Genomic DNA, 27,306 nt, shown 5'->3' with positions numbered 1-27,306 from the left:
TATATAGCATGCATGTTGTAGGCTACCACCACTATTGTATAATTGTATAATAATATTGTACCTTTTTTATTTTAACTCAAATTCGAAAACTTAAATCGATTTAAATTAATTCGATCGTAAAAATTTAATCAATTAAAAATATAAAAATCAAATAAAACTTAATCCGAAAAAACATCGAATTCGAAATAACTTAAATTTAAAACCGTCTTAATTTGAAATAATCTAATCAAGCATCATCACCATCATTCTCTCACTCTCACTGCATTGCTTTTTTAATGGAGCTATGGTTTTTTTATCCAAGTGTTTGTTAAAAAGACATAATAATTAATTATATTTTTTATCACTTTGACCCTCAACTTTTAAATTTTAGTTAAATTATTTTATTTTTATAAATTTTTTATTAAATTATTAAAAATTTAACTGCACTTACATAAAAACTTCCGTAGCATTCTATTTCTACGTTATGATTGACATGGATATTTTTTTTAATTTAAAAAAAAAATTTGTGTGCGTGTTTTTAATTTTTACGAAGCATACAGAAATTATCATATGGCCACCGCATCACTATTGTCAAAATTTTAAAGATTCAATCAACTTGCTCGTCCAATGAAAAATAATTTGATTAAATGTTGAAAGCTGAGGATCGAAGTGATGAAGAAATCAACAGGTGTTGGGTACAATGATAATGCATATTGCATTCCCAAGGGGAGATGTAGATTCAAACCTTGGAGATGACATTATTGAAAGGGACAACCACAAACTCTAAACATACACCATAAAACGAACATGGAAGATAAATTAATAAGGCCATAGTGGCAAAAAAAAGTTAAACGTTAAGGACTAAATTTAGTATTATTCATTCATTAAACGTTAAGGACTAAACTTAAAGTTGAAGTGACTAAAGTTTGAAATGACTTGAACCCTAATGACAAAACCAGAAAAAAATTCAACCTTTAAACTCAAATTCAAAGCAACTCAAATTAAAAAATGATTCAAACCCGAAACAATACAAATCCTAAATGAATTGAAAGCTTTTTGAAATCCGAAACTACCTGATTCAGATCGATGAAACTCAAAACCAACTAGACCCACTAAATTCATGAGTCTTAATTATCACCCAACATATGGTTTGGGCTCATGTGGTTCGTTTACATTGGACCATGTTGGTGAACATATTTGGGCCTAAACAGAAATATGGGTTCGTGGAATTATGAGTATGACCCATAAAGTTTGCAAGAAAGTAAATTATTTATATATATTATTTAAACTCTGTTTAAGTCCGTATCATGAATCAATTAGACAGGAAAATAATTAAAATTTTGGGAGTATTCTAAAAAATATATATTAATCCATGATTTTAAACATTTAACTTATCGTTTTAATCGAGGGCTTATTTGATTTTTATATACATTTTTTATATTTCTTTACATATTTTTTCACCAACATAATAGTTGTAGACCTAATCATGGGTCGGGTTACTCGTCCGAAAGGTAAGAGAGTTTGAGTATTATTAATATATTAAAATCTAGATGGTCAAATAAAAGAGATCAGGCATGACATGTCCATCAGTTTGGGAGCAATCTCCTAGTTGCAACGGTTAATTTGGGCCGGACTAGGTTGGGCACGAGTTAGCATTTTTAATTTGGATTAGATTTGGGTAGATTTTTAGACTTATTTTTTAAGTTAGCTGAGCTCAAGCTTAAAATTGTGCATTGATTCGACTCGATTCATGATCGAGTCTAAGTACATGTGTCATAATCTAAAGTCTATTATTGTGGGACTCCGTCATTTTATTTCGCATAATTCTTTTATAAATATTATATTCTTTAAAATGTTACTCACATTGCAAATACTAGTAATTTAATATATATTAGATCATTTTTCAAAAAATCATATATATCATTAAAGGTTTTTTCGTTAAAAGTATTATCGAGGCTTCCGAACTAGGAGCTAGATATTGCATTTTGCACTAAAAAATTAACAAATTAGTTCATGTACGTTAAATAAAAAAAACAAATTGGTCGTTTCTATTAAAATTTTCATCCATTTCTACTGTTAAAAATTGGCGTGACTAATAGAATAACTAGATGATGAAACACGGTGTGCCACGTGTACATCATGCTGATGTAAGACTAGTTTTTAACCGTAGATATGAAAAAAAATTAACAAAATAACAAATTTGCTCTTTGATCAATCGTACAAACAAAAACTAATTTACCCATTTCTAAAATAGATAGAGCAAAATACAATCCAACTTTTAATACAAGAACCTCCATGATAATTTTACCGATTTTTTTCATTCTTCCCCATGAGTGTGCCATAACACTAATCTTAAATAAAATGAAAAAAGGGAAAAAAACATAAATGAAAACATTGGATGCCTTTTCATATATAAAAATATATAAAGGTTGAAATGAAAAACATTGGATTCTTGGAATTTCTAGATAAGCATGAAAATGAAACAGGTTCGTGGGGTAGCAGACTTTTACATAAACAATGGATCCCTAAATAGATTCTTTTAACAAGGTCACACCATTAATCGATATTTGTGCCAAAATATTTATTTATGGACTTAAATATAATTATCTTAAACAAGAAAAAGAAAAAGACAATAAAAAATTAGCAGTTGAAAAGTATATGAGGTAGGCAAAAACTTTAGGTTAAAACCGTGACAGGCTTATGTTTTTGAAGTCTGATTATTGTAGTTAATCATACTTGTCGTGTTATGCTCTTTCAACGTTTAATTATATATAAAAAAAGAGAGCTTAAACTTTAATAATAATAAATAGTTTAGGGTTTCTTTCGAAAACAACACTTTAGGTTTTATATAGTGCTGTTGTACAAATAATACAAGAGTACAAAGTCCGCTTGACACGTAGGTTCGTCCGTTACCAATTTAGCAAGTTCTTGTTGTGTATGTTCGTCATTTGCATGGTTTCACCTTGCTCGTTCATAACGCTCTGAGGAGCATTCAAGATACTGTAACTTCATGGAGGTAATATGTCACCATACATGGTACCTAGTTGCCCGTAACATGTCACATCAGCAGATTGTGCTTTTTATATATGAGTGAATAAGCCATTCTGGAGGGCACAATAGAACAAATACTCAACAAGTGTTTTAGGGTTGATTCCATAAGACGTTGCCAAACTATACTTTAGAACTGAATTATCAAATTTTCGGAATCATATCAATTAGTAAAAAGACCACTTCAGTGCCTCTCAATTTTGATACTGAGTAAATTCCCTTTCAAAAAATCAAAACAATTTAATCCTTGTCAATTTCAAAAATGAGCAATTAAGGACAATTTGTCTCGATATTAATGTTTTCTGTCAATTGTACGTAATTTTCATTAATATAATAACAAATTTAGCTCTAAAGCGTAGACATTTTATATTTGTTATTTTTAAGGGATAATATAATTTTTTGCCCTTAACCTCCTAGTCCAAGGTCCACTCTAGTATCTGAACTTGGTAACTAAATTCATTATGATTCCTAAACTTAAATGTCATCAAAATTTGATGATACGACCAGTGTTCTTAAAGCATAATTAAATTAACTAATTGGATTAATTTATGAACTAAATCAATTTATTTTCAATCATTTTCTATCAAACTTGTATTCAAATAATTCAAGACATTATTTCAATTATAATACCCCCATGTGGGGAGCATATGACTTTGTTAATAAGCTAAAAAGCTGGTCACTACTCATCAAAAGAGCAAAAACAGAACACCAACAAAATGGTTTCACATTCGGTTTTGTTGCTTTAGCTATAAGCTTTCTTTAACTAACTTAACTAAAAGGGGGAAATTAAGAACATTGACGTAATCATGTTTTGTAAAAAAACCAAAGAAGCTGATTATCTTCAATTATGGCATAAATTTTTCAACTTTCAATTTACGTGTGTTGATTAGCTGAAATCAAGGTTTAGTTTGACACTAGTAGACAACAGCTAGATTCTGTAACACAACCATTTTAGTACATTACCGCGTTTAACTCCTCTAATACCTGTCTTTAATTCACACACATTCCCATTGTATTTCTCATAAATCCAACAATAAAACATTAGCTGTGTTGGTAAAATCGAGATTTTAGGATCGTAGTTGTTTAGATTTTTACGATAGTTAAAATATAATTTCATCATTTTAATAGCCTAACACTGCATTCATATATGTTTCTATAAAAGAAAACATTTTGTTTTCTCGATTTTAGGTATATACAAACAAGGGTAAATAGGTATAAGCGATGGCCTTCACCCTATAATGCTAAAATTATCTTGTAACCCTTACAATTTATGATTTATATTTGATCCCTTAAATAATTTTTTGGCTTCACCATTGTTTATACTATCATTTATACGATATTGTTAACTTTAAACTAACATTTAAAGACCAAAGTAAAACGTTTCGAAAATCTCTGATCTATTTAGAATCAGGAACATAGATCAAGAATATCTAAAGGAACTAACCCAAGTTTGACATGATCTAGTACATTGCTTTTGCAAATATGTCTCCCAACAATTAATCGAAATTTAATCTCCAAATCTCTCTTGAATCTATTCATGGATTGAAAACACATTCAAATGATTAAAAGCAGAGAAAAAGAGTACACATCCATTAATGGTATCTGAATCTTTTCACAACATTGAACAGAGGTAAACTAAGATTATAACATTGAATGCTTCAAAGATTGAATATGAACCATCTTTATTAAGCTTAACTCTTTTTTTTTAATCAAATCGGAAGGGTCAAGAACACGACCCTTCAAACAAATACTATCCCTTTCTTCTTTTTTTGTACAACAAGATGCATAAAAACAAGCCAAAAATTCCCATTCTTCAATGAAAACTTTGAAGAAAATAATGGCTTGTAATGCACTGATTTAATAGCAAACAACAAGCTATTTACAAAAACAATTGTATTGATATATCTGCAAGTTTTTTCTTGTTGATTGACCTGTGTGACCGCCATTGTTGAGGTGCATTTGGAGCTTCAAGTTCCAAGTCGTTTGATTCACTTTGTTCATCGAAATCTATTGATGTTTTAAAAGCTTTCACCTTTGTTGGTGTACTATATGCAAAATGCAATTGCTTTGCAACCATAGCCTGCAGAAAAATAAGAATAATCACAGTAAATAATCAGATTAAATGGTTAAAGAAATAAGAAAAAATGAATTGAATTGAAATATTTTGTACTTACAGCTTCTCTGATTGATTTAGAAACAATAGGAAGCCGTTTCAAATCTTCATGATCCACACCACAAATAATCTTAATCTGCAAAAAGAAAACAAAAAAAAATTGTAAATCATTCCCAAAAATAGAAACTAATTGGAAAACCAAAATCTAAAGCTGCTTACAATAATATCTTGTGGAAGTAATTCGAGAGCAGATTTTTCATAGCAATTATCATCATCATCGATCATCATTCTCTTACTGCACCGCCTTTTCAACGATGAAGCTTTGGTCCCATCGTCAATTTCATTCGATATCCCAATCCTTTTCCTCCTTAATCCATGGGTATATCTCACGAACCCTAACCCTAAATTTTCTCCTCTTTTTTCATTCATACAATCATGTTTCAACTTCAGTGAAGATGTACGGCTTACTAATTCCATGACAGAATCCACAAAAGGGGGGAAATAAAATCTAAAAAAGAATTTTTTTTTGTGTGAAATAATACCTTAGATCTTAAAACACAAAAAGAAAATCTTGGGTTTTTTATAGTTCAAATTTAGAGATAAGATAAACCCTAAAATTTCTAAATTTGAGTGAAGATAACAATGGTTTTTTTTTTTTTTGAAATAGGAAACAAAGAAGTTGCCTTGGATAAACAGAGTTGCTTTAAAAATGTAAACTCCTCCTTATATACCGGTGAAGAAATAAAATTAAATATCTACGCGTTTTTTTATTCCTTATTTGTTTTTTACCCCTGGAAATTACTGGAGAATTCCGGCAAAAGAGGATAAATCTTTTTAACTTTCACCCGTGTGTTGGGGGATGAAATTTTAAGGTCGTGCGTGAATTGGCGGTTAAATTACAAACTAGCCGTTGAAAAGTAACGCGTGGCGAAAAATTAGGTGGAGGTAGAGAAGCAACTTGGGTGGTGCTGAGGTGGAAGATTAGTCGGTCTAATCTCATCCAATGTCGGCTTTGTTGGTCTGCTTCTGTGACACGCTTCTTTTTCGTCTACGGAACTTTTTATGGGCAGTTCTCATAAATTGGTTAACTGATAATTAAATCAATTATGAATAAAATATATATTTAATCATTTTTTCATCAGATTCAATTTGTTTATATCAATTTCTAAATTAACTAATTAAATAATTTTTTTCGAATAAATAATTTGACTAATTTTTAATCCAATATAATTCAAATAATATTATGTTTAATAACATTAATTAAATTTAAAATCGAGTTGAATTAAATATTTAAATGATAATAAATTTCTTTTAATATTTTATTTTTATTCACAAAATACGAATTAAAAATATTATTTAAGAGGTATTAAATTTATTACTACTCAATCTAGTAGGCATTAGTGATGTTTGTTCACTTGTTGTGATAATCAAAAAAAAATATTAAAACTTATTTAATTGAGTAAGTTTGGTCAAATCAGCTATCATGGTTTGTTCAATTTTGCATGCCGTTAAGCTATATTATTATAGGTAAACTACACTACATGCCACCAAATTATAAAAATTTCTACTTAATTATTAATATAACTTTTTTAGATCATTTAATCATGAAAAATTATAAAATAGTCTTCTAATTATATAATTTTATCTTTTTTAGTAATTAATTTTTTAACAAAAAATAAAAAAACACCCAAAAATTTAATATAATTCGATAATAAAAAATGACAAAAAATAATCATTCATTTTGCAAAGTAAGTTATATTATTATAGCAGTGTTTTGATCTTTTCATATTTCTATAAATAAATAAAAACTTATTCATAGTAAGGTTTTATCAAGAACATTATGAAATTTAAAATTTTCAACTTTACCGTTTCATCATATACTTTATTTGGTTTTTAATAGTTTTTGTTTTGAATAATCTCATTATAGGTTCTGATTATATTTGTTTTTTTAACATAATGCTTAGAACTATTCATAGCCTCTCTCCGGCCCATAAATAAAAAAATAATGCGCTTTAATGCACTCGAACCAACATTCTCCCACATTGGCAATAATGACTATGCTAATTGAGCTAAGACTCAATCGACTCTTAATAAATTTTTAATAAATATATTTGTTATATGATATTTTTTCACTCTATCGTAATTTAATATAGATTAACTCAATCTATTACTGGGTGTGAAAATACATAACTAAGTTTATCGACTTAAATCCATAACTCAAACCAACTTAAATTCATGTTTTATTTTTCAAATACTAAATTGGTTTAACCATATAGTTCAGTCATAACAAATGGTTTCATAATCAAACCAATAACTGGTTGGTAGATTAGTCTAAAACAATGTATAAAATCGCCTGACCCTCGAATTAGTTTAGAGCGATTGAATTGAACTACATATTTAATTGATCCATGTTTTATAAATTTTTAATAGCTTATTTTATTTGAGCCAATTGAACTGAGAATTGGTGATCTAACTAATACAACTATCGACTCGATTCAAAAACAGTGATTAAAATAGAGGTTGATCTTAAAAAAAAATCAAAACAATCAAACTAATGGATTTGCAGTTAAAATATGTCATAGGTCCTTATACTCTTCCTAAATTTAAAAAGTAAAGAGACTGAATTCCTAAAAATAAAAGTATAAAAACTAAATTACTAATTTGGAAAGAGTCAAGGGACCTATGACATATTTTAACCTTTATAGAAATACGGGGAGATGACGAGGGAACTAAAAAAGATAGTGAAGGGTGTTCCGGGGGACAGATAGGACACGCTTATGGTGAACACGAGTTAAGGTTTAGACATGCAAACATACACGTGAGTAGGAGAGTGAAATGATTTGGATAGCGGCTGGCCAATGGTTTGGCTTTGACGCAATGCCGGTATTCTAATTTTACGCTGTTTGCCTGGCTGTTGCGTCTGTCACATCCATCTACTTTTCAATTGGCGGTCAGCACACGTCAATACTCATTACCATTGGGTCAAAAGTAAAAAAGTTAATTAATATTAATCTTTTTGCTTTTTTCTTTAAATATATGTCTTGATAATTATTTGATAAATTGATTTCACAACTAAGTTAAGATTTTATCATTTAAATTTAAATTATATTTAAAAAATTAAAAATTATTCGATATTTTTAACTGCAAGTGAAAAAAAATTATATAAAATAAGCTTGAGTTGGAAACGATGAATAAAACACTAGACTACTATATTTGAAGGATTAAATTATAATATGGGATTTGAACTTTATATTTTTTCTCCCGTTGGGGTTTGAATTTTTCTTAGTCCAAGTTAGGTCCTAAGCTTGACAGCTGTTCCCACACCAAAACTTAAACTTAGCAACTTTTTCTACATTAGAGCTTGAACTTGACAATTATTCTCATATTAAGGCTTAAATTTTAGGGGTTTTAAGGACGAACTTGGATAAAAAGAAAAGCTAAAATTTCAATGTGAAAATATTTGCCAAGTTCAAGACTTAATTTGGACAAAAAAAAATAGGTCCCAATGTAGAAAAAGTTATCAAGTTCAAGTCCCAAAATATGATTTAAACCTTGTTAGAATTTTATAATTGATAAATGTTTCATGCATAATTCGTGAATTGTCATTATTATCAAAGTTTTTAATAGAACAAATATTAGGTTGGGTTGGTTGACAATTTTTTAGGGATTGGTTGAACTAACAAAAAATTAATTGAATTGGATAATTAAATCGAAAATTATTATTATATATTTTTACTGATCTATTTATTTACATTGATTAGACTGATAAAATGATGACTAGATTGGTCTAACCATCGATAAAATTCTAAAAACATGGGAAGGAAATAAGTATGTGAATCATCTTACAGTACAAGAAGGTGATGTATCATTAATACTGGATTTTCTGCCACTAGGTCTTGTTCCTGCCATAAGTTGATGCTTGTGTTCGAGGGAAAATTAGGGTCAGTTCTTCATTGCTTTTGAGAAGTGCTTTTCAAAAAGTTTGATTTAAAATTTGAGTGTTTAACATTGCTGTCAAAAAATGCTTTTGAGAAATAAAATGTCCATTTTAGACATGTTATTATCAAGTAACAAATATGCATTTAAATAATATTTAAATTAATTAATATTATTATATTTTAGGAATAATATAAAAAATTATATATTGTTGTTAATATTTTAATATATGAAATATAAATTGTAAATATTAATTATTTATAAAATTTAATTAGAATATATAAACTATATTTTAAATATTTAAATATAACCATTAAATATTTGTAATTAATATTTTAAAAAATATTTTTTATTTTTAATTAATGATTTTAACACAATTGTAATTAAGCACCAAGAAAAAAAAGAAAAATACTATGTTATTGGATGGGTGAAAAAGTAATTAAGTACCAAAAGTGCTTTTGGGAGAGGAAAAACCTTCTGAAAAGCTAAAAATTTCAGCTAAAAGCAACTTGTTCTTCACAGCTTTTCTTTCAAAAGTACTTTTGGAGTCAGAAATGTTTTTTTTAAATAATGAAGAACTGACCCTTAGAATACAAGGGCTTGTTTAGTTTTGGAAACTAGAGGTCGTTTTCGTTTCTTTTTAAGAAAATGGAAAACATTGAAGATAACATGTTTGATTGAAAATTTTAAAAATGATTATTGAAAATTGAAAATATGTAAAATTAGAAAACAATAAAAGGCTATTTTAATTGCTTTCACTAAAAATGTTGTTGTAAAAGTGAAAATGAGAAAATAATAATTTTTAACTTTCAATGAATTGCCATATAAGCACAGATTTTTTATTTTTATCTACCAGACGTGTTTTTCAATTTTAAAAAATAGAAAATTAAAATAGAAAATATTTTTAAAAATCCAACGGCGTTTTAGACAATATTATATGTTATCAGTTTTCATTTTCATTTTCAGAAAATAGTTTTTATTTTCTATTTTTTGAAAATTGAAAAATATGTTTTGTGTATGAAAATAGAAAATTGTTTTCAATATAAAAATAATTAAATTAAAGTATAATTTATTGAAAATGTCTTACAGTAGTAAAATAAAATGTAATTATATAAAAAAGTTTAAACATTATAAAAATAAAGAGTTGCTTCTAAAATTATTCACACTAAGGTAAATTTAATGCATAAAATGGAATCTAAAAAAATTATTGTTTTCAACTTTTTCCATTTTTACAAAACATTTTAATTAAAAACAACGAAGATATTTTTTTCCACTAATTTTCATATATTTTTATTTTAATTAAAATTTCCTTTTAAAATTACAAATAAAATATAATTCTCATAAAAAACAATGCAATATATTATCCAGTTTAAATATATTAAAATTAAAGAAAATATAAAATTATTTGCACAAAAGTGTTCTCCTTTATTCTAAAAGCCCAAAATCCATAATTGTCAAAAAGCTTGTTTAGCACTAAATTAACTTTCCAAGCCCACAACCAATACCAAAATAACTTTAATACAAAAGCAGCCCATTCCATAATAATAATCAGGGATAAATATCAAGATTATACATCAATTATAGTTTAATGTGTAATTTTACACATTAATTTTCATATTGTGCAATTTTATACATGAATTTTTTACTTGATTCAATTATTGTAAATTATTAACACAATTATTGATATAAAATTATTTTATGTTTATATATTGCATAAATAAATAATTATATTTATCCAATATAAAAATAAATTAAAGTTTCAAGTATATATTTGAGCCACAATAAAAGTTTCACGTACATAACTGCACCAAATTAAAGTTCATGTATACAATTGCACATTAAATTAAAATTAATGTATAATTTTGAGGTTTATCCCTAATAATAATAAGAGTAATTATTATAATAATCAATCAATCTCATGGATTTTAAAATATTTATACATTAAGGTTGGTTTAATGTGTAATTTGATACATGAATTTTAATTTGGTACAATTATACACATGAAACTTAAATTGTGGCTCATATGTATATACGAATTTTTGGTTTTGATTCAATTATGCACATTTAAAGAAATAAATACCTACAATTATTTTCATATTGGATTAATATAATTATTTGTGTATACAATATATCAACGTAAAATGGTGCTAATTTGATAATAATATTATTGATTCATAATAATTAAATAAAATCATATAAAATCAAATTTTATGTAAAAAATTTTACATTAGATAATTTTTTTTTTATATTTATCCCTACAAAAAAATAGTTTTATACATTCATGCCAACTAGACAAGTCACATTTATCTTTATTATGTACTTTTGGATTTTTCCTATCAAACGAGTCGTTGTAGTATAGTGGTAAGTATTCCCGCCTGTCACGCGGGCGACCCGGGTTCGATCCCCGGCAACGGCGGCTTTTTATCCTTTTCAAAATTTTACTTTCAGTTTAAATCAAACCGTCACTTAAAATCCTGTAAACCCAACCGGCGAGCGACCGGCCGACGGCTCCGTTTCTTCTACCATATTTCTTTTTTAGTCCCTCCCTAAACAAAATCAACAAAATCCCCTTTAACCCCCCCAAAAAAAATAAAAAAATTCCCGCCCTAATCTTAATTTACATTTTGCTACTCTCCCCAGTTCCCACACCTCTTATCCGTCTTCTCCTTCAGTTGAACACTGTCCGTTAGGGTTTAAGTGCAATATACTAAGCTAAAATTTACTTTAAAAAACTTCTTTATAGTTCTTTTTTTTAGCGATGGAAACCGATGAAACGCCTCGCGTGCTTCCTTTTCAACTTCAGTTCGACAAACCTGTCGCCTCTCAGGTTCATTTCCATCACATTTTACAGTTTCGTTTTTGTCTTCTTCTTTTTTTCGATCTTAGTTACATATCATGATTATGCATGTTCTTATTTTTAATTAATTTTTGTTGATTAGATTAAAATCGCGGAATGGAATCCAGAGAAAGATTTACTGGCTATGGTTACTGAGGACTCCAAGATTTTGCTTCATCGGTTCAACTGGCAAAGACTCTGGACGATTTTTCCTGGTAATTCATGGACTGTTCTCTCTTTCTTTCTTTTTTCTTTTTTTTTTAAATAAATTATTTGTTTAATTTTTTTGATTTGGATTTGAATCATGTGACTCGTTTGTTTTAATGGTTTTTTTTTTACAGGAAGGTGCATTACATCCTTATGTTGGCGTCCTGATGGTAAAGCGATAGCAGTTGGGCTGGAGGATGGCACAATTTCATTGCACGATGTTGAAGTGAGTTAGCCTTTTATTTATTTATTTTTTCAAATTTTAATGTCTATTAGGAACTAATATTGTTTATTCGAATTTTAATTTTTCGTTGTTTGGTTTCTCTACATTCATTGTGGATAATCATGATTGTTGATTGCGTTCTTAATTCTCATCCATGTTTTGTGTTTTCTTGAGGTTAGATGGTTATTATTCATAATAATATTATGGAATTTGTTCCTCTAACTTATATTTTGTATTTCTTGCAGAATGGAAAGTTGTTGAGAAGTTTAAAGTCTCACACTGTTGCTGTTGTGTCCCTTAATTGGGAGGAGGATGGACAAGTGATTAAAGTAGGCATTTGTCGTTTGTTTTGAAATATTTGTATTTTTTCTTACAATTTTTGACTTGTAAACATCTTGCAGAAGTTAACCCTTTCTTCAACATCTGTCATGTTCATTATCCTTCTTTGAGTTCATATAAATATTTCACATTTTAACTTCGTGATCGATCTCATTTGACTTTGATGATAGGATGATTCTGTTAATAATTCAACATACGAGGACCGCACTTCTCGTTTCTTTCCTCCTGCTCCAAGAGTTCCTAGGATGCCTGGGCTGGCACCTGGAGATACTGGCTTCATGGATGATAGTGATGATTCATTTCGTGAGCTTTCAAATTCCTCATACCAACGGTTTAACATTTTATGTAGTGGTGACAAAGATGGAAGCATTTGCTTTAGTATATTCGGAATATTTCCGATAGGGAAAATAGTAAGCTACTTATCTATCTTGGAAATTTCTGGATTATACTGATTAACTGATTTATATTATCTACTTGTTTTCTATCAACTAACTTATGGAAATGCTTCTAGCCGTTTTAGAGCTGGCCTGGCAAATAAAAATAAATTTTATGGCTTTGTCGCTTTGATTTATCAAATTGACACTCTTCTGTCACTTATATTTTTATGGACATTGCGAAATGCCTTGTCTTTCTCTTCTAAAATACTAGACCCTAGATTATTTTTCATGGTTCAGAGAGAGCCATATTCTTCCTTTTGTTTATTTTATTTATCATTACAATTATTTTACATTTTATGCAGAACATAATTAACTCTATTATTTTTAATATGAATTATTTTGCACATGAAACTATTTACCAGAACATACACAATTTGTCTATTCCTACTCCGTATGCTACTGAGCCAGCTACATGCAGACTGTCGCATGCTTCAATTTCCAAGGTATGCACATTTTTATATAATGAATTTGCAATGGTAGCAAGATAATTTTATTTTTCACAATTATCGGGGTGTTTAGTTATTAATGATGTGTAGAACAAGTTTTGCAAAGTGAGTAAAAGAAGAGTTCTATTTTCCTAGACTTCTGTCTTTGTTGTTTTATTTATGTTTTATGCCTATAAACTGGACAGCTTGTAGGTAGTGCTTTTTTCTGGTTGAAAGGTCATGCAACAGGATAAATCAGGCTAACTTATATTAAAATAATATTTCCCTCCTCCACATACCGAATTAAAACCTGTTCACTTTATTTTAGTTTTTAGTGCTTGCTTACAGGTCAATACGTAGTAGGTTTAACGCGCGTTCCTATTTTGTTATTAGATTGCTTTGTCCAAAGACCTTTGTCATCTGATAGTAATGTGTTCTGGAGAACTTAATCATGATGAGGTTGAATCTGCTGAGAGACAGCTTGGTGTGCATGGTTGTCATTGCTTACTGCTCGATACTTCTATCTTTTGGAAGAGGTAACTTTGCTGGAGAACCCAAGAATACCTGCAGTTTGTTTGTATATTTATAGGTTTCACGTTTTGTAGTGTTAGCTTTTTTTAGCTATTTTCAATGGTATCTTGTAATGCATCTTGCTCACAGTTTTATCATGCACCAGTCGTTTATCTGAAGTTGATAAACCATAAACATGCTTTATTCCTTAATCCTTCTCATGACCTGCTTCATCTTTTCATTATCTCTTCCTCATGGAAGGAAAAATGAACTCCACCAAGTGGCCCAACAAGCTTCTAACATCGAGGATTTAATTGAAGTTATTCGATCATCATTATCGGTAATGTCTAAACAATGGTCAGATGCCATGCACACTTTTCGCGAGAAGTTTGATTCTCTATCCAGTTTAATAATTGACCACGGTAACTTTCTGATAGGAGTACCAAAATCTTATTTTCCACTTCTGCCACATATCCTTTAGTTGATTTCTATCCCATGCATATAGGGCTGGACTCATCACCCCAAGAGGAGTTTCTGAGCCTTCTAGGTGGTGCTCGAACTAGCCCACCCGTTCATCAGTTTCTAGTTAACTCTTTGGGTGAATCGGTAAACTTTGCATTATGTAATCATTTCTCTTCTTTTTCTTTTGGTGAGAAGGAAATTATTTTGCACATTTTAATCAATGGATTTCTTTCTAAATAGGGAGTGAAGCGTGTGTCAAAGGTTGTTTGTGGTGCTGGAAAAGAGCTTCAGCATGTTGTTCTTGATCATCTTCAGGTGCTTGGTAGAAATTTCTCTGCAATTCATGTAATAGTTACTTCTATAGAAGAATCCTTTACTTGCTAATTTAATATCTTATCATGGAGCATCATATTGTAATTAGGTGGATTTCATGAGTTAGGTGCATAAATGAAAGTTAAGCTTCCAAATAAGGCTGTGGATGTGTAATTTGCATATGAAATCTTATTTCTAGCTACCATTATTGTCGCAGAAATTATTTGTTATAGCCTAGTTGGGTGCATGCTTAATTTAAGGGGTTCTGCTACCTAAATTCTTAATCTAATGAATGTTAGTGATTATGTTGAGAAACTATTAGCTCAGATGGTCACCCTTTAGGAGAAGGATGAGTTAAAACAATATATTGTTATGCATAAGGGCTCCTTGTTGCATGTAAACCTTTACTAAACCAAAGTGTTGCATTTTATGTCATTATGTATAGACTATGTCTGATTGTGATGATCTATTTTTGCAAATGGAATCTCAATTTAGGTACTGTTTTTTATTTACTTGTCACTTAATGTTGTACGGTGAGTGCTACGGATGTGATCCAGCTGAAAATAAATATACATTTTCCAGCCTGCTGCTGAAATTATTGGATTCAGGATGGGAGAACTTAGAGGTCCTTCTAGATGGCGCACTCGTTTTCAGGGTATTGGCCTGGACGAGACTCTTATCAATAATGCAACAGAAAAATCTGGAATCTTACTGGTGCAAGTTGAGAGATTTATGAGGGTGCTTTCCTCTGTGGTACAGCAGGTGGTTAACCTTAACATTTGAAGTTCTTTTGGTCTCTCTTCCTTTATTGTTAATTCGCCCCACCTACCACACTGAATGGAATTAAACTGAACCATTTTCGTCTCCTGGAATTGTGTTTTTCTTCTCTTGGGGTTCTTATTATCTGTCTTTGCTTTCAGTTTTCAAATTTCTTTAATTGGTTGCTAAAATGCATAAAGCTACTTAATCAAGAGCCAAGTGATCAGCTTCTACCCTATAACAGGTTTGTTTCTTGGTGTCTTTAATTTCCCTCCATTGATTATCTTTTTGTGGCCTTACATATTTGCTTTTGACAGCGAACTTGTTGTTATATTCTTGAAGTTCTTATATGATCAAGATCCTGTCAAGCCCTTTCTGGAGCTGTCTGAAGTTGATATTGAACCTGATATGTAAGTTATCTTTTTAACTGCCATAGGTCTTATTGGTGCATTTCAATTTTTCTTACTTTGGTCTGTCATCCAACAAGATTTATGCATATTGCCCATTTAGCATACACGTAATATGTCACATAGCATGACAATATCTGTTCACGAACTATAGTAAAAGAGGACATTTTTACCTACACAGAAAAAAGTACTCCTTTTACAGATTCAATTGTAGTGATGCTGAATCTGCTGATTAAGGTTTTAACATGGGGAAAAAAAATTAACTTTAGTTTTGTACTTATCAAGCTGCATACAGGGCATAATTCTCCTTCAATGAGTGTTAGTGTGAATTTAATTGTATCTACATATGGCATGCATGAATATAAACTTATGCATGCATATCCGATTGATGATTTATCTGGTAGATTTTTTGTGCATCATCAGTGTCGTCGTTTCTCCTTTAAAAAAAAGTCTGCTGCTCTCATCCTTCAGGGAAACACTGCAAAGAGTTAAAGAATTGGTTCACTTTGGGGGATTTTCTGATTGTGATTTCCTGAGGAGGACATTAGCTGAGGAATTTAAGCAGATGGAGTCTAGGTATGCTTTCCTTTCGCTTGCCAGGGTCTTCGTCTTTCAATTGGAGATTTCTATGTTCCATAGATTTTATCATTGTTAAAGGCATTTCTGCCTTCCATCTTCATATGTATTGCTTTTTGGTTATACTTCAAACCATAAATATTGCCGTATCGTTGGTCATGCAATTTCAGTTTCAAGGAGGCTTTCTTGATGCCTTTTACTACAATTTCAAGGAAGATGCTTTGCAAGGATGTGCTACCACTGTTTGCCCTCCCATCTTCATCTGCATCTGTATCTGTTTCGGTTCCTATTTCAGTAACATACTACAAGGTAGTCCCCTGCCTGTCCTTCCGTCCTCCTTAATCTTTAATTCGGTCATACATTTATTGGTTTCTATACATCTTGCAAATGTTATTTGTTTCATATCATCATCCCTAACATGTTGGTAGCAATTTAGTTTTCTTATCTGTGTTGTGATGTTTTCTCGTTTTTCTCTATAGGATGCTTCCACATCTGTCTCATCTTACCAGACTCACGAACACGGGTTTATAGATTATATTTCTTTCCAAATCCCCGGTGACTCTTCCTCAAATATTGCTAATTGTATAGGCATATCAAGGAGATTCATGCACAGTTTGAGCAATAGTAGTATTGAGGAATCTGCTTCTTTGGAAGCTGTTTTGCTTTCTGTTCCTGATGGTTATCACTGTGTGGATCTATCTTTATATAAGGTTAAAAACTATGTTTTCTTTTCTCTGCCTTTGATTCTAACGAAGTAAACCCAAAGAGTCTTGTGTTATTTTCTTTTTTAGTACTAGTCTTTCGGGGTTCTTTTCTAACTTGATCTCCTTTTTTATTAAATTTATAAAAACAGGAAGGCCAAATTGTTTTGCTATTAAATGAAACAACTTCTGCTTCTGAATGCTCCGGTGAATCTTGTATGATGATCGTCCAAGCTGATGATCTCCCATTCGTATCCATTCCTAGATCAGGTTGTATAAACACCTGGAACCTAGATCAGCTAAAGGTAAATGTTTCTTCTGGTAGATCCTAATCACACTTGGAAAAATAATTAACAGGGTGTGTAGTTTGGTTGTTTCTGCTGCTCACTATCACTCTACAAACTTAATTACTACATATTTATACATGCATGCAAACTCTGAATATGCGTATACCATAGTCTTGTGTTCATTGAACATGCCGAATTTGCCCTTACCTTGTCAGATGTTACGACTATGAGTTTGAGATAGAGTCATGGGCAATGGACGGGAAAATCACTCAAGCTAGTTGAAACCATAGGACTCGTTAGAGAGACATCTAGATCTCCTTTTAGGATTCTGATAAGAAAATTGACTTAGGTTTTATTATTCCATTTGTTCTTTAAGTTAGAATTAATCTTTCAAGAAGGGAAAGAATCGACTGATCAAGAAACATAAGCCTTAATTAGACAACCGAAGCTACTGACCTTTTGTAACGTAGGTTCAGCCCACAAAGTATCCACAACATTAGTCTCACAATTTGGCCATGCTTTTATTAATAACCATCTTTCCGTCATTTTCTGTGAGAGCATGTAGTCTTTCGTTTAAGTTTCGATGATGAAGTACTTATTTATTAGAAACTGTATCTATGTGCATTATAGGACTCTGTTATGCACTTACGACTGGAAAATGAAAAGGTCCGAAATATCCCTCATTCTGTAGTCGCCCCTCTGGCAGTTAGCGGTAAGTTTTCAAATCGAAACATCCTTGTATCTCAATCCGGTTGGATCATACCAAATATATGTCCTGTTTCTGCTTAACGTTTATTTTCAAATTTACTATAACAGCGTCGAGAGGTGTAGCTTGTGTTTTTGCTGCTAGAAAGCATGCCTTGGTTTACATACTGGATGAAGATGAAGACGATGTTTCGGATAGTGAATGACTGCTCCGTCTTCTGGAAAAAGATTGTTTCTATAATTTTTGTATTTCATTGCATTGAGCCATAAGTTCTAGTTTTATAGGTTGGTCCGGACCGAATGAAGTTTTTCCTGTAAAACATTTGATTATGTTTCATGTACTTCAATTTTGAAATCTGAAAAGTTTCAAAAAGTACAGGGACTATAGGCATATTTAACTTTTTCTTTTTTACAAGTTTTTTGAAGTTAGAATTTCACATGCGTAAATGATGTGACTGTTTTAACTAGCAGGTAAAAATGAGGAACAAACATCAGCACACGTTGGATTTGGCAGCTTCCACTAAGGAAAGGGAGGGTCATTTTCTCCTTTTTATGTTTTCAGAAAAAGGAAAAGCAGAGAGCGACGAAGAGGCAGACAAAACTGGGCAGAGCCGAATAAATTCATAGAAAACGAAAGAACGTTTAAAAAGGGTGGCTTCAGATTTCCTTATAAAGCTGTGAAAGACATTTCAATTCCACACATTCCCCATCAACACGCATACATACATACATACATATTTCATTTAAGGTTAAATCAATTTTTGGACGTAAATTGTCATTTTTTACCTCAACAAAAAAATTTAATATCAAAATAGGCCACACTATAAATTAATTATCGAAATGGATCACGTGTCGTTTGACTTGGCACTGCATGGGTTTTTAAAAGATAATAATTTTTTATTGGTTTGACTTGACATATTAACCGCACTGGACTACAATATAATTACTTATTATATTTATTATGCTACAAAATAGTTATTTTAGTTTAGTTGGTAGGATGTGTGGTTTTTTAGTTTTTTTTTTGGATTATTGGGGTTAAAAAACTTTTTTTTTTAAGTTAGACCTTGAGCTTTTGTTTTCACATTGGGGAATGGATTTTTTTTCTCCAAGTTGGCCCTTGATATTTCCTTGAAAGCACTAAAATTCAGGCTAATGTGGAAACAATTGTCAAGTACAAGTTTCAATATGAGAACAATTATCAAGTTAAGGGATCAACTTAGATAAAAAAATTCAAACCCAATATGAGAATAGTTGTCAATTTAGACCCATATGAGAATAATTATCAAATTAAAAACTTAATTTAAAAAAAAATTAAAATCTTAATATAAAAATAATTGTAAAATTCAAACCGATTTAACTTATTATTTATTTGAGATTTCATGAACCATCACATGAATTACGTTATAAGGTAAATTAAACCACAGTGAATACATATAGTAATGATTTGTCAATCGAGGGATTCAGGTTTAATTTAAGGCAGGTGAAATTTGGATTTTAATATTTTTTTTCCTCATTTTAGGTTAGGACAGTTTTGGACTCTGATAAATTTTAAGTTGAAAATATTTTAAGTTTAGTTTTTTTTTTCCAAGTTATTACGAGGGGACCATTTTAGATTAAGGCAAATTTTAATTTTGCTCAGTTTCATATGTCAATAATTTAAATTTGACTTTAAAGAGTTGTAGTTACTGGTTTTAGGATTAAATCGAAATTAAATTTTTTATTTTTCGTTTACCTAAAATTGTTATTGTAGATTTTATTGAATAATATTTGATTTCTTTAAAAAAGATCTGTGAAGTGTAATTTATTTAAAGTTGATATACTTTTCAACACGTTTAATTTTGTTCCTGGTGAAGTTTTTATCTCCTAACTTTGCCAAAAGTGAAAGTGCTTGAAAAGAAGAGATGAAGAGGTGACAGAAGTGGATTCACATAGTGGGTGTGTCTCACTCACTATACTTAGCTGAACAATGCCCTGTAAGCTATAGGGCATGGGTTGAAATTCCATTAAATATAAATACGAGATTTTTTTATGGACAAAGCATTATTTCTCTGCGACTATCATTATTTCTTCATATATTGCTTTTCAATATAATTGAAAGACAATACTCTCACTCAAGATATATCAATTGTGTTTTAGAAAAAACGATACTTCGTAAACTTATCCCGAACTAGTTCTAACTTGAGTACTCGAGTTGTATGAATCATTCCAACACCATATCCATAAGTTTTGCCTATGAATATTCATCCAACTCAACAAGGCGTGCCAGCCTTTCAGCCACCTTCTTCCTAGTGAAAACGCCCCATCTAAGCGCCGCTTCAGCCACCCCACCACGGCTTTCCCCGACGAACTCAAAGCTTCTTCCTTGTTGAAACCACAGTTCAAAGAGGGCGCGGTGGGCATGTATGTCGATGAACAAGGATTGGATGCACCATGGCCATGGCTTCCCATGTTAATGACACGAAGCAGGTGCTGCATGTCTTCGTTCTCCAGCACCTCGTTGCTTCTCATTCTGATCTCTTCCTCCGACAAGAAATCGTCGGCTTCCGCCTTGAACGGAGGAATGTTAGACGCGGCAACGCCATGGAAACCTGGCTTGGAGGATGAATGAGATGGACAATGATGAGTTAGCTCGTTATCGTTTAACTCAGTGAATAAAGCACCGTTTAACTGAGTCGTCTGAGCATTGAGACGTACATTTTGTGATTGCACCGGCAGTTGACTGGCAGCCATGGGATCTTCATAATCGAAACAGATTAACAGATAAATAAACACAGTCAACAAGAAGCATGCATGATGCATATGTGCAAATCTTTTATATAAAAATTCGGTCTAATTATGTTTTAGTCCCTCCACTAATAAAATTTAAAATATAATCTCTCTACTTCAATTTATCATAATTTGATGGTTCAAATTGATACCATTAGTCGCGGTTAAAGTGATGATGTGTAATTTAAGAAAAAACAAATTTAACCATTCGATTGGCATGCAAATTTAATATCGGTTGAACTCAGTTGACTGAATAACCATAATAAAGAAGAAAAAAAAAAGCTCATGTCATGTAGAGGGGTAAAATCTCAAAATTAGCACAATAAAAGGACTAAAATCACACTTAGACCATAAAATTCAAGTTCATGTTCAGACAAGAGTAGTATACCTCCAACATTCAGACCAGAATCCATGGGAGGCTGCTCTGGAACTAACAGGCTAGGTAGAACCTGGTGATGGCTTGGATAAGCTTGTAGATCCATTGGAACATTTGCTTTTGAACAACCTGTATTATCGTCTTCGTTACTCACTGGTGAAGACTTAGCATCATACTCTATAACATGCATCCAATTTTCATATGCCTTCTTTACCAAGCCATCCACATAAACCTGCAAAAAGAAAACATACCCATCACAAGTTTTCTCAAGCTTTTTTTTTTCTTTAAATGTAATTATATTAAGGCAAGGAATCGGATTGGTTTCGGGTTGGATTAATCTATGACCAGGGCAATACGGATTTTTAAGTTTTTGGGTTATTTTAGTTTTGAGTTTAGATCGTCCAAGTCATTACAGATTTGGATTCATTTAAGTTCGAGTTATTTTTAGTTGAGGTCCATCAGAATTGAATCAACTTCAAGTTGGAGTAGATTAGATCGTGATTAGTGCGTGTTGTTTTACCTTGTGATTGTCCGAAAGAGAACCGGCTGCACAATATTGTCCATTGGATATTAGGCCACTGAACTCATGGATGCTGTTAAATACAATGCCCAAAATCCTCCAATTATCAGGGTAATAAACATAAACTTTCCCACTTGGAACACAAGTCCTAGCATGTTCCACCAACACATCCCACATCTTATTAGACATTCCACTTCCAAGAATCTATCAACAAATGCATCAAAAATACCAATTAGAAAATCATAGAAGAACAAAGGATTAGTAACCAAATTGGCCCCTAAACTGTATCCTTTTTTGTATTTATTTTTTAATTAAAATTGATGCTTAATTTTGTTTTTTAAAAGTGATACTTAAATTATCAAATTTATCTCTTTACCCCATATGTGTGCAATCTATAATAAAATTGATAGTTTAGATACCATTTTTAACAAAAAAAATTTACCAAAATAAAAAAAAATGTACAACTTAAGGGTAAATTTTACGCATAAGCCAAGAACAAAATAATTTCGATTTGGTTTATGTCACGATTTAGTCTACAAATTATATCTATTTTGCCACTTTGATACCTTTTTTTTTGTCTCACTTTGATACTTGAAGTTAACGTTTTCGTTCTAAAAATATAACACGGTTTGCAAGTAATTTTTAAGAATAAATGAGGTGAAAAAAGATAGTTAAAGTAGTAATGTAGAAAAAGAAATTAACAAAATTGAAAGTTGGGTATAGTTGAAGAGAGAAATGGTGACTTAAAAGATTTCATGCTGAGATAAAAAAAAATTCTTACATTTCTCAGCCTTTGTGAGTCCCTAACCACAAGTATTAGAAAATCTTCAACAGTGAAGATCCCAGCTTTATTTAGCTTCTTGTGAAACGACCCATCTTTTCCAATCTTCTCCAATCTCCACACTTCATCATTTAATGCAGGTGGATAATGTTTTTTGTATACTGTTCAAGGAAAAGAAGCAATGATGATTTCATTCACCCTCGTTTTTCCGAGTTTATTTTGGGTATCAAGTAAGTTAAGAACTCACATTCTCCTCGATGATCTTTAACCGTGAAGGCTTCTGTTTTCGCTTCTCGAATACGGATGCCTTCACAAGAATAAGAAGCAACTTTTAGGCCTAATCTGAATTTCCTGCTTCTTATCCAACTTGAGTTGTCTGTAAATGTAAGTTCCCCTAATGTTCCCACACCTTCTTTTAGTACCACCTGTTCGGATTTTGTAAGTAACCTCAAAATAATTCAAACTTAAAATAATTTGAATAGACTTTATCTAAATTGGTTCGGCTTGACATGACAAAAAAATTTACTTATTAATCTTCGAACAATAAAATTATATCGATAATTAGAATTTTAGTCCATATCTAACATAATAACCTGCAAATCGCCCGTTAGAAGTGGCCTTTTCCCTTCACGCTCCTTGACAACATGGCTGTCGAATTCTTCTTGAGTCCAATTATCACCATCTTCATTATTGAAATCTCCCTCAAGCACGACCACATCTAGTGTGGCCCACGACTCTGGGCTACCTGTGACGACATGACCGGTGTTTGCATCAATCAATGAGACGTGGATAGCAGCACCTTGCTCCCCTTCCACTTTACCTCCGGTAAAGAGAGGGAGGGAAAGCTTTGACTTAAATTTTAGTTGCAAGTTTCTTCCATCTTGCCCTTTTATCCGTTTAGGGGAAGAAGATGAAGACCTGCATGCAGGTTGCAATGTTATAAAAAAAGAAAAAAAAAAAACACTTTCCAATTGTTAAATTGTGGTTTTGGTCCTTTTATTATACTTGAATTGAGGATTCACTTCCTATATTTTAGCATAATTTGTTCATCTACTTTTGCAATGTTATTAATTAGTCCAGAAAAGAGGTAAATTTCAAAATTATATTTGAATTTTGGTTTAATGTGTAATTTTGTATATGATTATATACATTTATCGATATGGCATTATTTTATGTTTATATATTGTATATATAAATACTTATATTTATACAATATAAAAATAATTGATATATTTATTTCTTTAAATATGTATGATTGAATCAAAATTAAAGTTTTATGTATAAATTTGAACCACAATAAAAACTTTATGTGTATAATTGCACCAAATCAAAATTCATGTATCAAATTGCATATTAAATCAAAATTCATATATAATTTTAAAATTTATCCCGTCTAGAAAATTAACATTATTAACTATTTTTCTTAAAAATACTCCTTTCCAACACACACACACAATTATGCCAATATGCTGAGATGGAATGAGTGCTTTTAAGAAGAATCCAAATTAGCAATTTAATCGAAATAAGTAGCGATGTTAATTATTTTGATTAAGTAAGGATATTAAAAAAATAAAGGGTCGAATTATATCAATTTCAAATATAAAAATCAAATCGTATATAAATCAAGATAATGGAGAGACTAAAACTAAAGTTTAACTCTCTCCAAAATCCATGATTGCATGAATGGACAGCATCAGGAATCCATCAGACAGAAATGTTATCACAAGCATAACACCGATGGGCAGTGCCGATTTTCACAATCCAACTCTAAGTTTTAACTAGTTAAATCATCAGTTACTCGGTTCAATCAGTTCGATTAAATAAATTATTATAAAATTTATAAAAAAATATTAAAAATCTGATTTAATTGGTTTTTTGCCAAGTTTAATACCCTTCTTTGGATTGATAACTCGATCAAATCCTAATTAATTAATCGATCAAGTTTAAATAATTTTGTTGTCAATTATGTATTTCAAGTCAATTTTAAAATTTTAGTAACATTTTAAATTCGAGAAAAGTATTTTTTAAATCAAATGGTGTTTTTAACTTTTATTTATGAGTTAATATATTTTATATAATATTTATATCGGATACACAATTATTTTCTATTAAGGTTTATTTTAAATAAATAACATTATATATTTAAATTTGTAGCAGTTATGTTTTAATATTTAAAATATAATTTATATATTTAAATTAAAATCTTTAAGTAATTAATATTAATTGTTAAAAAAAATAAAATTCATATTTCATATATTAAAATATTAATAATGAGTTATAATAAATTATTTTTTATATTTTTATTGAAATATTTAACATAAAAATTTTATTTCCTGAAACACTTTTTTACAACAATATTGAGTACTTAAATATTAAATCAATCTTTTAAAAGCAATTTTTTTCACAATACCTTTTAAAAATGGAAAAAAAATAAAGTGCAAATAGCATAACTTTGACAATTGCATGAAAATGACTGTAAGAAAGGACAACGTATCCAGGTATCTATAACAGAGACAATAATGGGTTAAAATATGCCATAAGTCCTTTTACTTTATATAAATTTGGAATTAGTTTTCTTATTTTTAGGGATTTAGTTCTATTTTTTAGATTTCAAAATTTAGATTATTCTTTTAATTATATAGTTATCAAGTGAGTTTTTTTATTATTTCAAAATGCGACATCAACAAATTTAACAAAAAAATTAATTTTGTAAACAATTGGACCTAGATTTTAAAATTTGAAAAGTAAAAACACTAAATTCTTAAAAGTAAAAGTATAAGGACTAAAAAGTAAAAAAGAAAACAAGATTTTTAAGCAAGGGAAAAAAAATTCATACTTAGCATTATTAAGCTTGGGATGGCCTAGTTTTGCTAAAGCACGTTCCACTTCTTCACTGACCTGTTATTTTCATATGGTCACAAATAAGATGATCAATAATTAAGTAATGAGAGCTTCAAAAAGTTAGAATATGTTGTTTAAAATTTTGAAATTTAGTCCTTATACTTTTATTTTTAAGAATTTAGTTTTAATTGTTAACACTATTGAAATTATTTTGTTAAATTCGGGTTTACTAGAACGTTTTTTTTTAGTTGCGTTGCTATCAAGTGAGTAAATTTTTAATTCCAAAATGTCACGGCAACAAATTTAACAGTGTTAACTGTTGGACTTAGATTTTGAAATATTAAAAATAATGAAACTAAATTCCTGAAAATAAAATTAAAAGGACTAAATTTCAAATCTTAAAAAAGTACAAAGACCTATAACATATTTTAACCAAATAAAAACCCAGAAATCTTACAACTTTACGAAGAATAGGCTCCAATGATGAACACAGTTTCTGCAAACTATCCACCTTTAAAGCTTCAACAATCACACTGCATATGTTAACACAAAAATCAAATTCTCCAATCAATATTATACATCAAATTCAAAGCCTAAATAATCTCTCAAAACCCGATACTAAAACACATTCCAACCTGCAATCTTCAAATTATTTCAATAACAACTATACCAGTTGAGTTTTTTTTGCCTTTGTCCCATTTCATCGTGTGTATGTATGTATGTATGTATACCTGGCAAGAGCTGGTTTTTTCATAGCGGGACCTTCATCTCCAGAGCTCGTGGAATCCAAACATCTCTTCTCTCTAGCCATATTTTTTGGACCTCTTCGCGTACCTCTTTTACATTTTTCAAATAACTTCAGCCTGTTTGGTTGCCGAGAAAAAAAGAAGCACTAAAAAACTGAAATCAAAATCCTTCTTCCATTTCGTACTTTGAACTTCACATTCCTTCGGAAAAGAACAAAACCCAAACTCCCAAAAGGGTAAAAGGAAAAAAAAAGAAGAAAAACAGTACTACTCTTCAAAAGGGAAATTCGTAATTATTTATCCAACACGAAGGAGAAACAAATATCTCTATTTGTTCTTTTTTTTCAATTTATTTTCGAAAGGAAAATGTAACGGAAACAAAAGAAAAAGGGTCAATGAAATTTATTGAGAATTGGAATTTTGTGGGGAAAGAAGCTTCGTGGTAAAGCTTACGAATTTTCCTTCTTTGTATTTGCTTGTTTGGAACTGTTTTGATTTTATTTTGGTTAAATACACGTAACTAAGCTACAATTCCACCATTGACACAGTGAATTAGTACCATCAATAAGTGAAACAACATACTTGTGATTTAAGTCATTTTGATAGTTAGTATCAGAAATCGGAGAAAAATGTTGTTTGGATTTTGGTTTATAGATTCGTGATGTTCAAAAATTTTTTATGAAAAAAAAATAAACTGTGAATGAGAAAAGGAACAAGAGATTTCGATCATTTTAGGGGGGCAATTTTAAATTATAAATTTTTTGAGACCAAAATACAAATTTACCATTATACTAATTTATAATATTTAATTTTTAGAAGGCCACTACTTAGATTCACCTCTACCGTACAAGAGGTGCGAATAGAGAATACCACACAATAACAATTTAAATATTCTAATGACTTAACAAAAATTTTAAAATAATTTAGTGAGTATTTTATAATTTTTTTTAATTAAATGCTGAATACATAAATTGAATAATATTTCCTGATTCTTTAAATTTTGGGGCCGCATGA

General features: G+C 30.3%; 2 protein-coding genes, 1 non-coding gene and 1 pseudogene across 5 annotated transcripts; 2 read left to right on the top strand and 2 right to left on the bottom strand.

Annotated features, from left to right (window-relative positions):
* Positions 1–4,589: 4,589 nt before the first annotated feature.
* LOC121222291 (F-box protein SKIP27) lies at positions 4,590–5,860 on the bottom strand. The gene is made up of 3 exons (XM_041102698.1): positions 5,360–5,860; positions 5,202–5,276; positions 4,590–5,107 (listed from the first exon to the last, which is right to left on the bottom strand). Exons 1-3 carry the CDS (start codon positions 5,615–5,617, stop codon positions 4,907–4,909), a joined length of 534 nt encoding a protein of 177 aa, XP_040958632.1. The 5' UTR covers positions 5,618–5,860; the 3' UTR covers positions 4,590–4,906.
* A 5,560-nt stretch (positions 5,861–11,420) lies between these two features.
* TRNAD-GUC (transfer RNA aspartic acid (anticodon GUC)) lies at positions 11,421–11,492 on the top strand. Its single transcript has one exon. It is a non-coding gene; the product is annotated as a tRNA-Asp (tRNA).
* A 39-nt stretch (positions 11,493–11,531) lies between these two features.
* Positions 11,532–19,034, top strand: LOC121222289 (anaphase-promoting complex subunit 4). 3 transcript variants are annotated; one of them, XM_041102697.1, is made up of 19 exons: positions 11,532–11,903; positions 12,016–12,127; positions 12,254–12,345; positions 12,588–12,671; positions 12,852–13,091; positions 13,481–13,561; positions 13,937–14,079; positions 14,315–14,475; positions 14,559–14,659; positions 14,756–14,860; positions 15,410–15,589; positions 15,748–15,830; positions 15,904–15,996; positions 16,465–16,569; positions 16,740–16,878; positions 17,049–17,279; positions 17,423–17,575; positions 18,188–18,269; positions 18,734–19,034. In XM_041102697.1, exons 1-19 carry the CDS (start codon positions 11,835–11,837, stop codon positions 18,784–18,786), a joined length of 2,307 nt encoding a protein of 768 aa, XP_040958631.1. In that variant the 5' UTR covers positions 11,532–11,834; the 3' UTR covers positions 18,787–19,034. The 3 variants fall into 3 exon arrangements, with proteins under 3 accessions (XP_040958631.1, XP_040958630.1, XP_040958629.1); XM_041102696.1 differs by lacking the exon at positions 18,734–19,034 and adding an exon at positions 18,374–18,635 and having other exon boundaries at positions 11,533–11,903; positions 14,756–14,830; XM_041102695.1 differs by lacking the exon at positions 18,734–19,034 and adding an exon at positions 18,374–18,635 and having other exon boundaries at positions 11,533–11,903.
* A 1,126-nt stretch (positions 19,035–20,160) lies between these two features.
* On the bottom strand, positions 20,161–26,683 carry LOC121222290 (calmodulin-binding protein 60 D-like; annotated as a pseudogene).
* Positions 26,684–27,306: the final 623 nt, after the last annotated feature.

This window comes from Gossypium hirsutum, chromosome D10, assembly GCF_007990345.1.
Source record: "Gossypium hirsutum isolate 1008001.06 chromosome D10, Gossypium_hirsutum_v2.1, whole genome shotgun sequence".
Lineage (NCBI taxonomy): Eukaryota > Viridiplantae > Streptophyta > Magnoliopsida > Malvales > Malvaceae > Gossypium > Gossypium hirsutum.
Note: the sequence above shows the minus strand (reverse complement) of the source record. Positions and strands in the feature narration are given on the sequence as shown.

What these genes read in the sequence shown, in the direction of transcription:
- LOC121222291 (XM_041102698.1), bottom strand. Translation starts at nt 5,617, where the DNA reads ATGGAATTAGTAAGCCGTACATCTTCACTGAAGTTGAAACATGATTGT. An exon ending in TACTTCCACAAGATATTATT is followed by an intron (nt 5,277 to 5,359) that starts GTAAGCAGCTTT and finishes TTCTTTTTGCAG; the next exon opens with ATTAAGATTATTTGTGGTGT. An exon ending in CTAAATCAATCAGAGAAGCT is followed by an intron (nt 5,108 to 5,201) that starts GTAAGTACAAAA and finishes ATTTTTCTGCAG; the next exon opens with GCTATGGTTGCAAAGCAATT.
- LOC121222289 (XM_041102695.1), top strand. Translation starts at nt 11,835, where the DNA reads ATGGAAACCGATGAAACGCCTCGCGTGCTTCCTTTTCAACTTCAGTTC. An exon ending in TTTCATTGCACGATGTTGAA is followed by an intron (nt 12,346 to 12,587) that starts GTGAGTTAGCCT and finishes TATTTCTTGCAG; the next exon opens with AATGGAAAGTTGTTGAGAAG. An exon ending in TTTAAGCAGATGGAGTCTAG is followed by an intron (nt 16,570 to 16,739) that starts GTATGCTTTCCT and finishes ATGCAATTTCAG; the next exon opens with TTTCAAGGAGGCTTTCTTGA.